The 21562-nt window shown below is 29.9% G+C and overlaps 1 protein-coding gene across 1 annotated transcript in view; it reads right to left on the minus strand.

The window, feature by feature from the left end:
- Positions 1-2324: 2324 nt before the first annotated feature.
- Positions 2325-21562, minus strand: part of LOC106681220 (protein charybde) — an 81425-nt gene continuing 62187 nt past the window's right edge. Inside the window, exons 3-4 of the mRNA XM_014421423.2 lie at positions 4096-4444; positions 2325-3987 (exon numbers count right to left, since the gene is read on the minus strand). Of these exons, the coding sequence (XP_014276909.1) occupies positions 3903-3987; positions 4096-4444 (434 nt within the window). The 3' untranslated portion in view covers positions 2325-3902. The remainder of the gene's footprint in view (positions 3988-4095; positions 4445-21562) is intronic.

Below are 21562 nucleotides of genomic sequence, written 5' to 3' on the forward strand. Positions count from 1 at the left end.
AGTGAAATATTAAATTTGTCTGATTTGGTTGTTTGTTCTAAGAGTTATTGAATCAAAACTGTTAAATCTATTGAATTGTGCAGAGAAAATAAATGAGGAATTTTTGTTGATTAAGTCGATATATACTATTGAAAAATTATTATTAAGAAGTTATTATGGAAGTATCTCATGTAGGTAAGTACAATTTTAATTCATAGCACCTATTTGAAAGATGAAAATTAAAATTTTCAAATAAATCGAAAATGTTTTTGCAGTTGAATTTTAATTAATTACAGAAAAAACATAAAAAAGAGATATATTGACATTCAATAGGAAACACCTCCAAAAAATTTTAAAAATACACACATGAATTTGTAAATATTTTCTTTTCTTAATTTTTTAAGCAGTTTCTTTTTTCTATACTTATTTTTCCTTATCTTGTGATACGTTTATTATAACTAAGTTTATTTTGTGTGCATTAATACTTTGTAAATGATTTTATTATTAGTATTCTCATTACTAAAAATTATTCACATTATTAAAAGTTTTATTAAGCAATTTATTTTGACACCTTTATTTGTAGTAAATTTAATTTTTTTTAAAATACGTTAGTAGAGCAATCCGAAGAAGTGAGAAGCCAAGAGTTAATAAAAAACATATAATTGTGGATCAATTCATAATTTTGTCAATACTGAACCGTAAATTTAGTTTAGGCATAGACAGAAGATAAGAAAACTTTATGATCGATGAAATTTATAATTATTGAGTGATGGTAAGTTTTCTTACTCAATGAGCCAAATGGTACCAAATGATATGCTTATAAATCAAATCATACTGTAGGCTAAGGTTAATTTCAAAGGAAGCAGGTGAAAAAATAATGCTAAGTATCATTAAACTATCAACAGTTATAAAACTAACAGTATATAAACATAGTATTGATAATAAACATTTTTAAGGACATCTGTTTTCTATATAATTACTAGTTTCCGTTAATAAACATTCTATATTCTTATCTCAATTATCATAAGCACAACGATTAACAGACATTTCATTCTATTTTAGTGTTTCTCAACAAATATTTAAATTTCAAATTTAATTTAGTAGTACGGTTGATGAAGGGAGTTCTAAGCTTTAATATACTCCTGCAATGAAAGACAGAAGAAATAGAATTTTAAAAGAACTATATTATATAATTATATTATGCAACTATCATAAAATAAAAGTTAAAAAAAAAAATTAAACCAACCACGAAATAAATCAATACTTACTTCCACTATTTAGGAGTAAAGAAATCCCTCAGGATCATTCGTTATGGGATAAATTTCGAGACGTATGTAAATTTTGCCATATTTTTAAAAACCTAACCTTTCGGTTGGAGAAACGGATAGGAAACATTAATTGAGTGAGTTTCTAATTTTTTGAAAAATATATGACGTTCATTAGCAACTTTTGGTCGGTTGAATGAACTCGTTGAGTGGTTCGCCGTGACCGTTTTTCGGCAGCTGCTGGGATAAAATATCTTATCATAAAATGGAGTTTTTACATGCTCTAATAAATGCTATATTTTTGTTTAACAATAGCTTTGTTTATAAGAACGAATGGACTAATTTTTGTTAGATCCAGTAAAAAACATAATGTTTTGTATAATATTGGGAAAGGCATGATAAAAGAACTTGCTGTTAAAATTCAATGCATATACAGGCAGGAGAATTACTTTAAATTAAAATATGAAATTTTGTTAAAACTTTCTGTCTCACTCTGGTATTCTTTTCAAGGTATTATTGAAAAAAAAAATTCTTTTACCACACTTAACCAATTCATGTTGATAAAAATGGCACATTGTTATTTAATCAAGAATAGATATTGGTTGTTGTAGCCAGATAATTTAATTTCCTTACAGAAAATATGTTTAATAATAAACTGTGTGATATAGTTAAAAGCCCAAAATATTCTTTTTTATCAGCCAGAAGCTAAAACTCTATTGAAACCTCAAACTCTAAAATCTGATGAAACAAAGTTGTTTAAAAATTAGAGTTACTGATAAATAACAAGAAGTTTGTATCCTTTTATATTTGTATAAAAAAAAAGTATATGTATCCTCTTGAGAACTGTTTTCATGAAACAAATTAAAATTTGCTTTTAATTGAGAATGTTCTTAAACATTCTACTCATTAAACTCAAAAACATTAAACTCTAAATGTTATTATTATTCTTTTCAAACTTTTAATTGTTTTATGATTGAGAGAATACTACATAATACCTTACATTTTTTTTTTTTTTTTTTTAGGCTTAACATGAGTAAATGGTAAGGATAGGTGGTAAGGTTTGGAATAGAATAGACAATATTTAAAGTTTTACTTTGTTTTTATATTTGATATTTTCACCATGTTTTAAATTTTATAACTTAAAACATCTTCCATCGTATAACAAAAAAGTACAAAAAATTGTGTCGATTCGCCAATCATTCATATAATACACCTTTGTTTCTCGACAATCAATAAATGAAATACAATGTTGTAATTCTGGGATAGAGGAGAACCCAGGGGGCTCCTCTTCCCCAAATACTGCATCTCATTAAATATATATATACTTACATTAATATAATATTTATATTATTAAAACCAGATCATACTGGCATTAGTGAGATCAGGACATATATATATATAATGCTTTGTGTTCTCCTCTCCTCTCCCTTTAAGTAAAAAATACAAAATGGTACATTTAATACAACAGCAGAGTTGACTCAACAATAATAAATTTACAAAATAATAATAATTAATAATCAATATATAATATATTAATAATTGCTTTTTATCACAAGTTACTTTATTAAAGAACAATAAATAAATCACTACTGGCCTCTTTGATGAGACGTTATAAAAAATTTTACAAACTCCTTATTAATTAAATGACAAGAGAAACATCTTCGAAGAAATAATTAAAAAAAAAAAATAACATTTCGACAACACTTATCGACGAGAGACCAACTGGAAAATAAATTTGCTTCGAAAAATACAAATAAAACAAAACAGAGACAAGTTTATAATCACAAAGACTGAATAACATTGTTAACTCTGCTTTTGTCACACACAATTTGAAAGACAACACAACCTATTAAAGCTTTACCTCCTATACACAAATATATTTCATTTTATACTTATATATTTATATTTATATTACTATCATAGGTCGAATCACAAATTTATAATTCAAAAAATTGTCCAATGAACAACTCGACTTAAGCTCACTCGTCACAAATCGTGACACACTGTCGATATACAAATACTTGTGTTCAAATATATATCATATATTCGAAAAAGACATATACCTTAAATAGAATATTAATCACATACAATGTATATTATTACTGGTATTAGTTTGTTACAATCTAAGAAAGCATATGATATGGACTTATACAAAGATGGCATGCCAGTTGGCAGACACTAAGATGGCGTGCCAGTTGGCAGACAACTAAAGATACAAGTATTGTACTGGATTCAGCCACAGCTTCTCGAAAGAAATTTGTTATCCCAGTCCTACAACATTACCTACCAAACCTATACACCAATAATTAATTCTGTTCAACACTTCCCAATGATCACACTAGCTTGATGAAGGTGTTATTTAACCACCTATATAGATACACAGCAATTAAAAAAAATTTCTAAACATATAAAAAAATTAAAAAAACCTATACATCTAACCACTACAAACTAAATAGATTTTTTTTTATATATAGTATATAAATTGTATAAAATAAAAACATATGTATATTATGTATCCTCTGGCTTAACACTGGATAAATACTTTGTGTTTGTGTTCTTCAAAAGACGCCATGATATTGCCGTATGATGCAGGAATAGGAGGAAGATGATATTCAGTCTTGGCGGCTCTTCTCTCTCCAACAAGTCCCTCCCTCTCCCTCACTCCAGGTAAGACCTGTACAGCTTCTTTTTCGTGATGTCGAACTCGTGGCTGATCATTATTGTGCCGCCTTTTGTCAGATTTCTGCAGGTAGACAAGTCATCGAATTAGTAAGGAATAATATTTCTAATAGGGTTTAATACATTCAATCTTCAACGATGTTGAAGGGAACAAGTCAGAAGTTAAACTTACTTTAAGAACTGCGGCAGGATGTTGTGCCACGAAGACGACCTAGGGTCTTGCTTGAGAGTGAGGGTGAGTTCAAAGGTGGATACGGTGTTGTTATCACACTTGATCTCCGCGATCCTCCGTACATCAGCGTCGGAGGCGGCGAAGTCGATGTAGAGGGTACACCCCCTGAGGCCGCAAGGTTCCACTTCGGCCAGGCTGAGGACTTGAGAGGCTATCCTCGGCAGGAGATTGGCCGGCAGGAGGACTTCGCCGCAGCTAAGTTGCGCCGACTTGGCCGCCCTCAGCTCCGTCTCCAGTCGCCTGGCCAGAGCAACCTCACAAGTACCCGCTACCATCTCTTCCTTAAGGCCTGGTTAGGAGAAGAAAAAATTTAGTCTAAGTTGTAGAGCAATCTATAGCAATCCTTAAAATTACCAAGTTTTTTTTTTTTAATCCCGAAATTATCATGTTATACTATTAAATTGAATTAAATAACCTGGAAGACCCTGATACTACGAAGGTTTTAAGCCTAATAGCAATCATGGTTACTGAGGCCCCAAGGTGCCCCACACCTCACTTCACGAAGCAGGGAAACCAAAAGACCGGTAGGCCGGCCGGCTATGTCCCAACTCCCGGCACTTTCACCCGACCGATCCCCCTACCACAGCCCCGGTTAATAAACCCGACAGAATAGGGCAATACAGTGATTATCGTCAAGAAGGCTAAAACAATTGATAGTAATAATCCCACAAGCATAGTAAATAAGATACCTGGATTTCCTCAAGTTAAGATAACGAACTCTTCTAGCTAAGAATATAGTTATACTGCAAGTTTCATTTGTTACCAACTAGTCATTTAACAAAAGCGAAAAGCACACATTATTTAACATTAGATTCTTAAAACAAGTTAACCGAACAATTAATTGATTTTATTTTTTCGGTATGTTTTGATTTTTCAAGTTCATCCTTCATTTCTTGTATCAAGGATCAAAACCTCTCTTAGAATATACTTTCAAGAATTTATTGGAAAATAGTGTAATTATACAACGGCTAAAAGTCAGAAATGATTTCTAATCACTATCGATACGGTTGGTAACAGTTATCATTTGTTCTATTAATTTAAAAAGTTTTAAACCTATTTCAAAGGCATATGTAAGGAAGATTTAACAATAAAATTCTAAAAACAAATTTGTCACTTTAAAAATAATTTCCAACTTAAGTAAGATTTTGAGCTTAACTGTCATTTAAAGAAATTGTTAAAGCCACCAAATAGTAAAAAGAAAGATTCAAACTTGAAATAAAAAATAAATTTATTGATGCATAAAATTAAATATTCATACAAATCGTAAAAATTCATAAATTTAACACAGAAAATAAAATTGATGTTTTCGATATAAAACTGTTGGGAAAGTTAATGTTATAACTTTGATAGCTTTGACAAAATCATTCAAAATATATCACAGATTAAAAACTTAATCACATCAGCCATGATTCGAATATAAATTAAAATTAATAAACAAAATTAGTAATTATAAAAAAAAGAATAAAACCAGGAAGAAATAATGATAGATAAAACAAAAAAAAACTACTGAGAAGAGAAAGTTGGATCTGACGAAACAAGGGTATAAGCCGGCAATATTATATAGAACTCACCTCTGGCAAAAGCCGGAAAGGTAGCCGAAACGGGGCAAGGAAGAATCTCCATGTCGTCCGTTTTGATAATATCACAGAGCGCCTAGCACAGACAAATATATCACAATTGTATGGAGCGAAGACACCCAAGGGACTGCCCTGACACTTCCCCTGTGGCTGTACGAGCTCTGTAAGAGATGATGCTCGGGTTGATGTCGGCGAGAGACTAGGTGAGGCATCAGCTGGCCTCGGGAAGTAGAGCTCTACCCCCACCACCGCTCTCCGCTACCCCCACCGCCGCTTTCCGCTACCCCCACCACCACGATTTCACCCCCACCACCGCCTGGCCTACGTGAGCCCTGTCAGCTGGGGGGCTCCGCCGGGTCTCTGCTTCTCCTCTTTGCTTTATTTCATCATCCTCAACTCTGGCCCTCTTCCGTACCTGCCGGCCTATAGAATATTCTTTCACTTGAGAAACTACCCAAGGAGAAAAATTAAACAAATAAAAATATATTAATCATCATTCCCTACTCTTTTCAATTTTTATCTCTCCATTAAATCGAACATTTTCGCTTCCACATCACCTAGACCTTTCTAGAACATCTATTAATCACCTCACATGAATCACAAAAATGATAAAAAAATTTCATCATCTCTTTTATTTTACTTTTTGCAATTAAGGATTACAATACGCTTTGATACCTAACCGATACAAGTCATTGAATATATATTAAAACTTACAATACTTAGATCATTAGAAAATGATTTTATTCCTATTTCATACAAAAATAAATTTTCATCCATTCTCTTCTTTTTAGGGTATTACAGATCAACTTTAAAACCTAACTGGGATAATGGATTGAATTTGTAATACTAATATCTACTTCATCATCTGATTTCGTACTTATTCCCAATATTTTACGAATAAAAATAATAATATAAAAAATTACATTTCGTAATTGGTTTTTATTATTTCAAATATTATAATGCACTTTGAAACTTAAATGGGATAGTTGGTTGAAGACAAATTGACACTTGGAATACTCATATCAACTTCAACGTCCGGTTTTTGTACTTGTTCCCTATATTATAAATTTCAAATCATCTACCAAATAAAATATATGTGTATATTAATCCTAATAAAAAAATTTCTGATATCTCACTTCACTCACACAAGCTACATCGATACCTTCTGACGATTCCGAAACCCAACCCATCCTCTGAATTCACCTTTCTGTACTCAAAACATAACTTAGCAATGAAATGTACAATACTTAAAAATTATTCATCGAGATAGATCTTGTAATTCACTTTGACCAATTTATATGTTTTATTATGAGCTAAGAAATAAATTGAAAAGAAAAAAAAGTTTAAGCTCCACAACTTTATTTCGGTCACCAGACCAAAGTAACAAAACTATGAACTTTGTACAGATCATACAATGATTCTTAATAGAAAAACTTTCTGATTTTCTACAGTGCATTTAATTCTTTACATACACTAAAACAACCATTCAGTTAAATTTAGTGTCTTAAAAATTAAAAATTATATCAGAGTCTACTCGATTATTTATAACCGCTTTCCTAACCGGTTTTCGGACTAAGCCTTTATTTGAAAAGACTTTTTTCTACTCGTATTACAATTAAACATTTTCATAACTTCTATACGGTTATTTCTGTGTGTGCTGAATATAAAGGTAACAGCTAATATGTGATGCCCTGATTAACTTATCAGTTCAAACTCTAAAAGTAATAATACGCTGGCACTGTGTCCCATCTACAAATAGCTTCTGAGACCCCTTTTATAAACCAACGTTTATAATTTTTGTAAATCGCGAAGGAACTGGAACAGGCATTTTTTTTTTTGTTTAATAATTATTGAGATAAAATTTAATGAAAAATAAAATATGAAAAACATGTAAATCTCGATTGATCTTGATAGGAAGAAGGCAACGGATACGAAATCCCTGGCAACTGCAACCAGCTTTTCCCTGAACTGTTTCAGGGTCTCCAATCCGTTGACCCCACTCGCTCTAAAGCTAGTTCTCATTTAGTAGCAATCACCGATCGAATTTTAATTTATATTCATTAAAAATTTTTTTGTTCTTAAAATTATTGTTACATTTATGATACAAAAAAAGGCCAACTTTTTTTTTATCTGTATTCCACCATTAAAAACCTGTTCAGAACTGCGAATCTTGAAAGTACATCACGTCACTACAATTATTTTATTTTAAATAAATGCTGATTGTCTTCTTACGGTGACCGGAATATTATACTTTCAAGTTTATATTTGATCAATAACAATATTTTGTGATTGTAGGAAAAAATATTCATTCGGATTTTTTTATAAAAAAAAAGTTTCAATTTTTAATTTAACACTAACAGGGAAAATATCTGGAAGAAATTAAAATTTAAACGTTTCAGGACAGGCTGGCTCAAATTTTGAAAAAATCTTTTTGCCCATCACCACATTTAGTTTATGGGCTTTGTAACAAACAGTCTCGAATCATCTGATAATTTCAAATTTAAATCAAGTTTAGTGCTAAATATATAACATTCATATGTGTACAAAATAAATGAAACGAATAAGAAAAGAAAATAGGTCAAATTAAATTTAGAGAAAAAAAGATTTGATGATAAAATTATTGAGAAAAATAAAATTTCATCGAATAAAATGGGCCAAAAAAATCTGTAAATTTTATATGATCTAATAGTAAAAATTAAAAAATATTTACGTACGATTCGTTGAGGATGAGGATATAGAGGATTGGCGAACAATTTCAAATATATTTTTCTTTTAAATTTTCTGCTCCTTGTTGCAAATATCTGATGCATCATAGATAATCTCACATAATAGCATGCGTGAATACGTAAATGAAAAACGGTGAAGAGAGTAACAGACTATTATTGAGTGGGTCCCAAGGCCTTGCACCAGGCAAGCCCGAGACCGGACTGTTGCTGAGCGAGCCGGCTCCCGGCCTTCGGCTCTGTTCGGCTTCGCTCGGCCGGGACCCGATGAACTTGCTGGGCCATGTTCTTTTTTTTCTGTTCCTCTTTTTGGTCTCCTCCTTTTTTTTTCTATTACTTAAGTCGGTTCCCTTTTTTTTCTCTCTTTTTTTTTGTCCCTCAGCTGGTTTGTTTTTTTCTCCTCTGTATGTAATTAGCATACAAATAATAGTGCATAGTGATTACTAAAAGTGCCAAAGTGCTTAAAAACTGAGGTTTTCGTACATGAATAATCGAAACAAAGGTTAATATGTTAAGAATTATTAATCATGCGTTGTGATTAGCTAGAATAAAATCAAAAAATATATTTAATTATATTTTATAAAAAAAAAGTTTCAAGCCTGCAAAAATAAGAGAAATATTCTGAATAAATATGCATTTTGTAAACCACAACTCACTTTCCCCTCATAAAAAAAACATCTAAAAAAATATGCAAAGCCCACCTACATAAGTTGGTTTATATTTTTACGATCATTTCAAGTTATACAAATTTGCTAAACAAAATAACGGTTAAGTATAATTCCAACATTCGTAAGTTGTAGGATTGACCTCCGAAATTGTTTTCGTGAATCAATCGACTTAATGCTTGCTCGAATGCATTTGTAGAGAGGGACAATAATATTTGAGAAATACTGATTATTCATGAACTACCACGATGAATAATATCAATATTGCTATAAAATAGTTAATATGTAAAGTTTACAGTTGTGAATCATTCTATTCGAGGTCGGACGGTTCTATGGCAGTTTTTACAAGCGATGAATGAGACGTCTGTTAAAAAAGAAAAAAAAAGAACGGAAACACTTTCTCTTTGATGGGCTTTTCACGAAACAAAACCCCGATCCGGCTCCATATATCTTTTTAATGTCGTCATTTATTACCAGGACTGTTATTGCAGTTGCTCCACATAATGGAAGATCATTTAAAGAACAATGGCACATAATTTATTATTATTCCGCTATCTATAATTGTTATTAATTATTCTCGAAGAAATCATGTTTAAGTACTCAATATAAATTAAGTCTTAATTATAAAAAAATAAAATAGCAATAGTTAGATTTAATAGAAGTTACATCAACAATCAAACTTTAGAATGTAAAAATTATCCACTATGAACAACATGGGAAACAATTAATTTTTTCCTAAGAAAGAAGTTTCCCCGAAAGAGGGAAGAATTCTTGTCAATTAAAGTTGTACAACAAAAATCGATTTTTTAAAGTAATTAAAATTTAGTATCTAATAATCGATTAATTTAATTTATGTTTACACAACATAAACTTGTGACGCTAGAGTTTTAAAAGATGATTAAATTTATATTTAAAAGATGAAGATTATATGAATATTCTGCCCATGACAGAATAGAATACGGGCTAGTACAAGTCCCATGTCGTATCTATTGAACTACCGCGCTCATATTATTTTATTTATTTCATCATTATTATTATCTATTTTACGATATATTTATTATTATTATCTTTTGCTTTAACATGCATATATGTTATTAATGAAAAATTACAGCCCTAATACTTAGTAATCTTAATTGTTGCACATCATTGTACTACTTTTCAATAAAAAATATTATGAATTAAAAAATGAGCTATACCACTCCTTTTTACTGAGACGATTATATAACTAAAATTCTTCTGTACTGTTCTTAAATTCATTGAGAACATTTTCAACTAAAAATTCTATAATTATGATTGGCAAGCAAAAATAGATTCGTTTAGGAGATATGAAATCAGATAAAACATTTTAGAAAGATTCGATTTCCACACGATCAAAAGTGTGCTCCAAAACATTGACGTAAGTTTTAATTTGTAACTTGAAATAAAGTTAAAAACATTTGAATTTAAATATTTTGATTTTTTTGAGAATATAAATACAGTTTTTTACACATTTAAGAAGTTAATTAATAAAGTATTAATTATTTTTCTTTTTGTTTTATATGTGGTTTTAATGTTATTAAACATAATAATTTATTGTTATTTATTTACTTAATTTTAATTCACGAGTGTGGTAATATAAAATAATTAAAACTTATTTAGTAAATCTGGTGTTCTTTTACTGTCTGATTTTTTGAAATATAATTGGAGAAGATTTTTATAAATTTGTTTTCTAGAGTGAAATATATTGAAGTGGAATCGACTCGAATATAAAAGTGGGTGACAGACATAAATGGCTTTAAAAATATCCAATTTACCTATAGGGTATTAAATCTAGACCATGATGAAATTGTCTGTCCAGAAAAAGTTCAAACTACGTTATCGATTAAAATTTATTTAAACATTTAGCATGATCGATTATATTAAAAACCCGCCCCAAGACGGGAGACCCCCCGGATGACCGAAGTGACAGTTGGTGTATTGTACGTGGAGGCCCGGTTTCGAATCATTACTCATCCTAAGGCTACTTACACCGCCATGAGCAACTTTTTTCTCTAAAGATAACATTCATTTTAAAAATAGAGGATAAGGAAAAAGTAATATTTTTTGACATTATCGGCCGCCTTATGGTTTATCACGTCGTAAATGAGGCTTGTTTCGTGACTGAGTGTAATGGCAAAGGATAGCGAATGAACTGAGTCATCAACGGATTGTATAAATACATTTTTTTTTTCTAACGCATTTTCTCTCTGCATAAAAAACAAATATATGTATTCGGATAGTATTATTTTTAACTTATATCAATACAAATTATAATTAATTGTATTTATATTTATTGTATCATTTAACTAAAACCAAATTTATCAAGACATTGGAACTCCGTTGATATTTGACCTAATCGGGCTCGATACATTGCCGGTTAATCCGGAGCGAATAAAATAAATAATATAAATATATAATATTAATATGATTCACGAATTAGATGAAAATTGAAATGCAGTCCAAAATATATCATGTGAAATGTATGTTAATTTTACAAGAATAATTTATTTTGATTAACAAAAAATCTATATGATTTAATAACCGTGTATAAACAATTTTTTAAGTTGTTAATAGTAGTGATAAAATCAGTAATTGTTTGCCAAACGTAGTGTTTTATTGACAATTATTTATTTTCTACCTCAGGTTAATCCAGGGAACCGTATTTATTTTCTACCTCAGGTTAATCCAGGGAACCGTTCAGGTGAGGTCTGTTAAATTGTGTTCTGCTGTATTTCAGTATTTTCTATTAAATTTTAAGCTTAACTTTCATGTAATTTTGGCTGTAAATAAGTTGAATCTTTTCAAAACACCAAACTGACAAAGGTAATTGAAGTATTTACGAAAAATAATAATGAAATATAAAAGTGTGGTGGAGAAACATTTTACCTCTTCGATAAATCAAATAATATGTTTATAGCCAATTTTTCAAAAAATGTTATTTATCTCTTTCTTTTTTAAATTATAATCGATTTCCAGAAATCCAATAATCAATCAAACCTTTGTTTCTATGCTATAAAACCTAAATCTAATTTTTTTTATTAGATAATAGGAATTAACGATGAACTCAAATACATAGAAAAAAGTGATTCGGTAATTAATTTAATGAAGAAACCCATAATCTCAGTATTACAGGTCTTTTTTGTTTTTTAGAAAAAAATAAAAAAGGAAAAGTGCCAATTTATCACTCTTACAAGTACCGATTGAATTGCCATGATAGCAATCTGAAGAATATAATATTACAATCTCTTATCGAAGATTAAGATTTATTATCAATATTAACTTTAGAAATAAAAATTGTTACGTACATTATAACTACTATTTATACTTATAAAATTGAAGACGAAACTTCTCACAAGGTTCAAAAATCATAACCATTGGGGTATTTATTTAAAGATTTTTATCAAAAGCATTTGGTCTCCTAGGTTTAGACTATTAAAAATTAGTCACGTTTCACCAACTTCAGGAATTTTCTTAACTAAAACTTATAATTGACTCATTTTTCTCAATTTCCTTAGAGCGCTTAATAAATAATTTGTCACATGTTATACTTAATGTCACCGATAATCAAATTGAATTAAAACCTAATTATTATGAAAACAGCTATGTAAAAATTAAAAAAAAAAAAAAAAAAAAAGCAGTTTTAGGAAAAAGCATCACTTCTGAATCCAACCTTTCTGGTATAATTAATGAATTTTTAATTTAAAAAGTGCTTCAAATGTTTTTTAAAATATGTTCATATGTTTATGAGTGACTAATGTCAAGACTCCAAGTTTGACTTACACCACATTGCACTCAACGCCTAACATCATCTCCGTAATTATGAAGTAGAAAATAAAACAAAAAAATGTTCATAATTTATGCCTTCCTTTTTTCTTCTTTTTTTTTTTTTTCAAAAATCAGAAAAATTACAATAACTTCAATAAGAGGCCACCAATCTACACTAAACATACGTATGTAAGGTTATAAGTGAAACTTGTGTGATGTGCACACTGCACCAGATTTTTAATTTATTGGAATGAGATATGGCTTTCGATGGAAATGGTTTCACCCCATCAGTTTCAACATAATATTATTTCTTATAAATCACCTTTAGACGGATAATATCAGGAAACTACTTAATATAACAAAACATGCAATATATAAAGTGCACTTACCTGGAAGTAGTAGTTATATTTAAAAAAAGAAGTTAATGTAATCCGTGAAAAATTCCAAAATGCCTTAAAATAATTACAACTTTCACACTTCTTTTACTGGTTCGAATTATTTGAGCCACTAATGGAAACTTATATAATAACTTATAAGGGTAATAATCCTTCCTACCATCAATTTTTCGGTCGGTAATGAAGTCGCTTCACACGGATATGCACATTTGCATTCATAGGATGGTGCAGCCTGCGTTCTACGATATAGGCCCCTTTGTATGCAAAAACCTCATCAATATGCTTTACTTGCCTTTGAAGATTACTGTACCTGCTGGACGATACTATTCACAAAGACATATCGGCTCAAAACCTCTTGAATAAATAATGCTCTTCAACTGTTAAGTAACTGAACTTTCAAAATTGTAGGATGTAAAGAATTATAAAGTAAAATGTAAAGAATTATATAAAAAAATTGGGCTTTCGAAGTGTTCAATTTAGAAAAGGAGGGATTTATAAACATAAATGAATTATTCAAGTTTCTATTATAAGCAAATGTTCGGTATAGAGATGCGGTAGATAGAGAAAAAAAATTAGGGATATTATTGGGATAAAAAATAAAGAACTATATATAAACATAAAGATAGCAAATAGCTTGACGAACTAGGTTAATTTTATTCTATAGTTTACAACTTAGTTGTTAAGAACAAGAGTAGAGAAAATCATTCTGTTACCATAAAAATTAAATTAAAAAAAAAATGTTTAAATGAAAATTTGCACCGCTACAAACCATGAAGAGAAAGAGGTTCAGTATTACGTAAGAAAGTACTGTTCCTTGAACAATGGTTTAACAAGGTGATTTCTTCAATGTCACGTTCAACAGCCAGATTTTTCCCTAATTAAGAGTAACCACTTCATAGAGGCTGGGTGGACAAACGGCTCCTGAACCTACAGTGTTGACTCAAAACTATAGCCACAGAATAAATATCCGTCTACCATAGACGGGTTCAAACAGGGTCCTTGGAATAACACGACGCCTTTCCACTGAGGCATTCCGCTCACTCCCAAAAATAATTAATTAATTAATGAATGATAGAATTAACTTGAAATATTTTTAAAAAAGTTGTTTTCTCTGATTAGTTTTGACAAAAAATGTTATAGAGCTTTCCTTAAAATTTTAGTTTTCCCCAAACCCAAGGTTTGACTTACACCACTCTTGCTCTCAACGGCACTACCCATTACAAGGTCCATTTATTCTGAAAATAATGGGATAGGTTAAGTTAAGTTTAGTTCAAGACTTAGTAGGCTTAAAAATATACACATTTATTAAATCAGAACATCAAGTATATTAAACATAGCTTACACCAAGTATAATTCATCAACTTCCAATTTTATACACTACAAATACCTGACAGGTAATAAGTAAGAAACATTGATATGTAAAGCTTCGTTGCAAGCCCCTCTTGGACATCAAACAATATGACAAACGTGTCCCCTTCCTAAGCAATAGGTTCAATTACAAGCCATGCGTGAGACAAGGGGACGTCCACTCACCAAAGCTGTTCAACTTTACCCCCGATTTAACAACGGACACGATTGACCAACGTGGTTGGAAAAACGTCCTTAGATCTGATATATAAAAAATAAATAGAGATGAATCTGTTTATAGAAATAACAATACAAACTCTCATCAACTTTTCGAGTTATATCATATGAATTTGTCATTCCTATTAATCAGAAACAGTTATACCTATTAACCAATATAATCAGTGTATAGAATAACAATTAAAAAGTAGAGAATCATTGAAAATTAATTATAATCGCACATCTCAGATAACAGTTAATCCGTGACAATTAACCGGAGATGAAATCCACGGTGGGTGTGGTTCTGTAATGAGAGAGCTCGTCCCTGTGTTGCGTCACTTCCTCAGGGACCTGCCTTCGCCATCCTATAAATCTTATCAACCTTCCAAACGGTAAGATTTAAAACCATTTTTAATGTGTAACTGTTTTTTTGTGCCATTTTCTTTTTTTAAAGATTCCGTATTAAGAAGATAAGAGGATTAAAAGAAAAGTTAGTATCGAAGTTTCGAAATAAGAATATATTTCGCAGGAAAGTTCTAATATTAATCGCTACAATTTAAAATAATCTTAAGTGAAAATCTAATTAGTAGAAACACTTATTCAATTAAACTTGTTTTGTAAAATGAATTATAATTCCCATTGCAATTATTCCTTTTAAGAAAAAATTGTTTCTTCATTAAGAAAAAATTCTTGTGCAAGTGAGCTTCTCAAATTTGAAGCGTACCATGTGAGCTACTAAAATCGTAATGATTCCAAGTTGCCATAAAATAAATTAAATACATCATTATAACATAGAAAACAAGTTATAAAAATTTATTACTAAAAAAAACTTTGCCTCTTTAATACAAAAATATTCATACAACTAATAAATATAATCTTAAGAACTAATTTTAATGTTTTATGGAAAACCATTTACTTAATATATAAATATTTTTGAAATTTATTTTGTGTTTTCATTGTTTTTATCCTTTCTTCCTTCAACCTTTCGAAGTCTTTTTCTCATCTTCAGAATCTTAAATTCTATTTCTTAATTAAGTTCATATAAATATATTTTGTTATATTGTTATAATTAGTTTTACATGGAAACCTTTTTTATTTAAACCATTTTCACTTTTTTAATTTTTAAATATATGTCACCAATAAACATCATTAAAAGTATTAAAATAATTAATTTTCCTCCTTAAAATTCGTAATACAATAGGTCATCGGTTGAACAAATCGATCATGTGAATATATCGGATTTAATCTCAACTGAAAAGATGAACTTTCTTCATTTATGAAAAAGTGTGCAAACATTATAGTCCAGGTATATTGTACTTTCCTGTCTGATTTTTTTTTTAATTTGTCCTTTTATTTTTTCAACTTAAATTTTTTCCTAAAATATAAAAAATACCATAACAGTATAGCTCACAATTTTTTCACTATATCTTGCTAACTATAGTTTTTTTTTTTTTTTTTAAATAATGACTAATATTAAATTAAACAAGAGTAAATTCCTAACACTTTTCTTCACAAAAATTGTTTACCATGTTATCGCTTATTCGTTATTGGTCTAATGGACCTTAAAAAAATAATCCAATTAGGGCCAGCAGTAAGGGACCTCGGTGGAATTTAAAAAAAAAATATTTATTTTTTTGGGTGCTGATCATGAATTTAAACTTAGTGACAAGAATTTTTTTCTTAAGTATAAAACAAAAAATATTTTTTTTATCATGTCAATAAATTATATTATTAACGTTATACAAGTTAAAGAATGGCAAATTAGCTATAATTTTGATTCCAATGATTCTTTTGTTTGATTTGTTTTGATGCAAGAGCGAGTCGAAATCAGGAGTGCGATTAAAATAAAAAAATAGTTCCGAGAAAAATATGAGATTATAAAAGTAAAACAATCAGGATATATGGGATAGTTAAAGAAATATGGAATTATACATGCAACACAATTTTTGAAGAATCAAGAGCAGTATAAGTTGTATAATTTTTCGATGGGGAATTTGCATGCATGAACAATGTTAACATAAATAAATATAGTCGGGAACAAAATAAGCGACTAATTTTTTATTTATAGTTATATAACGAAACGAGGTTCACAAAATATTTGTTTGTATCGCAGGTTCCATCAGACGGATTTGTATATATTCATTGTCACGCTACCGTCGGAGGCTTTTCGTGCAAAGGTGTCGACTCAATATTGTGCTCCAATCCACCCAGCTCAGGCCTCGTACGACTGTTATACGTTTATTTTCCTTTAGGTCGATACATTTGTTCCAATACATCACGAGAGAGCGGGAGAAATAGTATAAGTTGGAATTTCAAAATGAGTTAGGACTTGTAAAAAGTTTAGCTGTTTTTCGGCTTATAATATTCTACCTCCCTCCATAGACATAAAAGTTGATATATTTTTTTAAAATAAGACATCACGAAAATTGGCACTCCAAATACTAGTCGGATAAAAATAGATTTACTTTGAAATCTAAGGTGATATATACTTACATACACATACCTCTTAGCAATACTTGAGAAATTATTGGCTATAAACATAAAAGTATACAACGGCTCTTTTGAAAAAAATTGCTGTATTAGGCTCACGAAATTTCAGTGAGTGGTAAACATTCTACAATCGTATCTTTTGCATTAGAATCCATTGACAGAAATTGGATTACAATATCTTCTGGGTTAACCTGAAATTTAACTTGACTATATTTCTTTGTCGCATACAATAATATTTCCATCTTCTACTTAAGTGTATTTTATTTCAAAAACCTAATTCTTAACTGGCGATGTTTTTTAATTTTTGTAAGTTTAAATTCAGTGTTCACCAATTCCTCAAAAAGAGTGGTATAAGAGATATGTATGAGAGAAATGAGAGAAAAAGTGGTATAAGTCATGCTTTTCCCGGCACAATCCATAATTATTAAAAATAATTGATTAATTAATTACTAATTAAATGAATTAGCTTCAAATGCTCTTAAATAGTCTAATATGATTGTAAATTAATAGTTTTAACAGAGAAAGCTGTTACACTTAATTTCTAACTCATATCCTTATTGGACCTCCAATTAAATGTTGTCTCCATAATTCAGTTTTTTTAAAAACGACTTTTCATTTAGCTCATATACATAGCGGCTAAATATATGGCTTATACACAAAGAGGGTTGATCGCGTGTCAAATAAAGATGATCCGGGTTTCGGTGAGTAAAACGATAATTAATATTTAGCATTATTTTTTAAATATTTATTTATACATTATTTGCTTCTAGGGAATAATTCTACACAAACAGAGGCTATCTCAAAGCATACCATGCGTTGATTAATTTTTTTTCGTTACTGTAATTGCATTTTTTTTTTATAGTAAAATCTGAAATGTTAAAGCTAATACAAGGGGAAAAATTCTTATCATCAAATTATTACATAGTTGGTATTTAAACAATACTTAATAAAGTGTTTCAGTCTTTGTTGAATTACACATTAAACACACTTATTGAGGATTAATGTTGATGATTGAATTATTAACTAACATCTTTATCATGTATCTGTGGGATAGTCCCATCTACATCAACAATTATCATTTTTTAAATATATTATAATTTATTTATGTGCCAGCATCATGGTATAGTGATAAACTATATCAATTTTTTAATTTAATTTTTTTTTTAGATATTAATTCTTCTCAGGAGTACATACTCACTTCAATACCACTAACTTAAAATATCTTACAAGGCCGAATATATTGTCTTAACAAATAAATTATTATTTTCGAATAAATGTTTAGAGCTATACAGCGACAACCTACTCTTTTTTTTTCAAGAGCTCTGACAATATTTTCTCGTTTTCGACTAAAAGTGAAATTCGACTCGAAGCAAGGCACCTCGAGCCCCGAAGTGGAACCGAGAAATCGCTCTAAACGACAGTAGACCGTTACCCAGCGGAACCCTACACCCTGCCCCCTACCTCGATAGAATATATATTCCACAAGCAAGGGCTACAAAACGCGAAGAGGCCATTATAAAATTCTATTTAATATGGAAAATCGCATTTAGGCTATTTTATTCAAACTAAGCATGCGAGATCCCCCAGGTTTCGTGGTGTGTGCATTATGTATGTTGCCCTTGCGTGACACCTCCTCGTACTAAATTATCCTTTATCACTAAATACAGTCTAATCCCTTTCTAATCTGAGGGCTAGGAACTTTGAAGGGGGAAATGTAACACCTTATCGTGAAAAATAATAGACGTAAATGGGAAATAATTCTGATACAGGAGCAACCCTGGTTTCCTGTTTTCGACCACGACATTCCTACGGTTTATGAAATAAACTTATAATGAAGGTAAGATTAAAACTTAATATGGCCATAAAAATATTGAAATAAATCTGAATAATGATGTAACATAAGTAAATTAAAAAAAATAACGCAAAATTTTATTATAATATCCCACGGGAATAGATTAATTAATAACGTACAGGTTTAATTGTAGATGGTAAAATATCCGTTCCTGAACATGCTCATTATTTAACACTGATAGGTGAAAGGTGGAAACAATAATATTGATACTATTTAATTCAAACAATTAAAAATAGGCCTCAAATGGTAAGGACATTAATAGAGGATCCCTGAAAGAAGATAAGGGTGAAAGGGAAGAGGGAGAAATACGAGACGTCATATTTTTTGTTTTTATTATTGAATTATTGGTGAGTGAAAATAAATTAAAGAAGGCACTAAATTCCTATGATTTTATACAAGATAAAATTGGATTAAAAAATACACATAAGGTGGAGCAAAAGACAATCTATATCTATGGTTGAATGATAAAAATGTAATATGTCCACAAATTAATAAACTATCGGCAGTCAAAACTTAGAAATTAAATCTGTATCATTTTAACCCAAGAAGGGTCAGGGGTGCACTACTTTGTAAGGAAGTACTGTTACAAGACCAACTGTTGTGCAAGGAGGTGATTTGGTCAGAATCACGCTCGACCCCCAGATTTTCAACCAATTAAGGGTACCTACTTAAGGAGGCTGGGTGGACCCATGAGAGCTGCCAAAACCACAGAGCTGACTCACGGCTGCAGTGGAAGAAAATAATTATCCGTCACAGCTCAAGTCGAACTTGAGGCCTTGGAGTTAGTAGAGCAGTGATTTAGCACTGAGCCACCCGTTCCCAAACTTAGACATTATTAATATTAAATGTCAGACCATTCACTCATATTTTTATAGAAATGATTAAAATCTGAATTTCGTTTTCTAGTATTCAAGTTTTTTGGACAGCGCCTGTTTTTTCCATGGTGTTCAGATAGTAGGAAACTAGAAGAGCAAAACTAACCTGGGATAATTAAATAGAAGAATCATTTGGAGAAATAAATAATAATCTGGAAGGAGGCCACACAGAACTTAAGTTAAAGAACTCACACTACGTTAGTGGAAATCTTAATTATAAATGAAAAAATATATACAATTAAAAACGTCACTAACATCAGTAGATCATGTCAACCACTAAGTCTTAAAGCAAGACAAAATATTTGATGAAATGGAATGAAACAGAAATTTACATATCACGTGGGGTTTCAAAAAATAAGGACATATAAAAAAGATCATAATACTAAAGAAAAAAAAATTAATCTGGATAATAAACCATATGTGGAAACGATTTTAATAAATAAAAAAAATCATATCAAAACAGTCTTATGATAGTGATAGGCAATAATAATGAATTATATAAGCCAAATTCAATAAATGATAAAAAATATATATAATGCAGTCATTATTTTTTTTTTCTCTGTGTAAGTTGGAACCTGGAAGTCGCCGGTTATGCCGAAGTGAATAAAAGGAGAACCTTTAATTTTAAATTAACTTATATACTAGTTAAAAATTAAAATTCAATACAAAACTTAGTACATGGTCGATATGTATATGATGAAATTCAATTTAGTTAGATCAATATAGAAAAAAAATTATATACGATTTAAGAGACTGACTTCCCCAATCACTAGTCTATGGTCCACTATCTAACATTCATTATTTACGATTTACTATACGCCTACAAATGACCTTTATGTTTTATTAATAATCGCCAAATGATTTATTTATTTATTTTTTTAGTTTCTTTTACTAAACTAAAGGTTTCACATTATAAATTTTGTTTTTACCAACGATTAATCCGAACAGCCAGTTAAGTGGGGTCCTAATATATTTTCTTAAGCTAAGAGAAAAAGTTCTCAAAAAACAATATTCGAAGAAATGGATTATTTTCTAATCATTTAGCGATTTTCGTCCATAACTCATATAAATGAAAGTCGTAAATAAACTAATAGAACATATGGTATTAAATTAGATTTGAGGGGCTATATCCAGAACATTTTACTACATAGACTTATCGTTGGTGTAATATAATTACTTAAGATAAAAAATGATAAATGAATATTAGAACTGGGTTAGAAGATTAAGAATTAGGAAGCGAAATTAAGAAGTAAAAAAAAAATAAAAAAACTGAAGACGAATAAAGATTTATGGGTTAATAATTCATGTTCTTTACATGGACAATTTCAAAATGAATTAATTATGAAGTGAAAGAATCTTGTTTTTGATGAGTTGTCGGAGGAACGTAAAATAAATCTATACAATTTTTTTTTTCGAAATTCGAATAGAAAAAAATATATGAGCACTAAAAAGAAAATATAGGAAAAACTAATAATATAAATGTT

The sequence above is a fragment of the Halyomorpha halys genome, unplaced genomic scaffold, assembly GCF_000696795.3.
Source record: "Halyomorpha halys isolate HHAL.00 unplaced genomic scaffold, Hhal_1.1 Scaffold320.1, whole genome shotgun sequence".
In the NCBI taxonomy this organism is placed as follows: domain Eukaryota; kingdom Metazoa; phylum Arthropoda; class Insecta; order Hemiptera; family Pentatomidae; genus Halyomorpha; species Halyomorpha halys.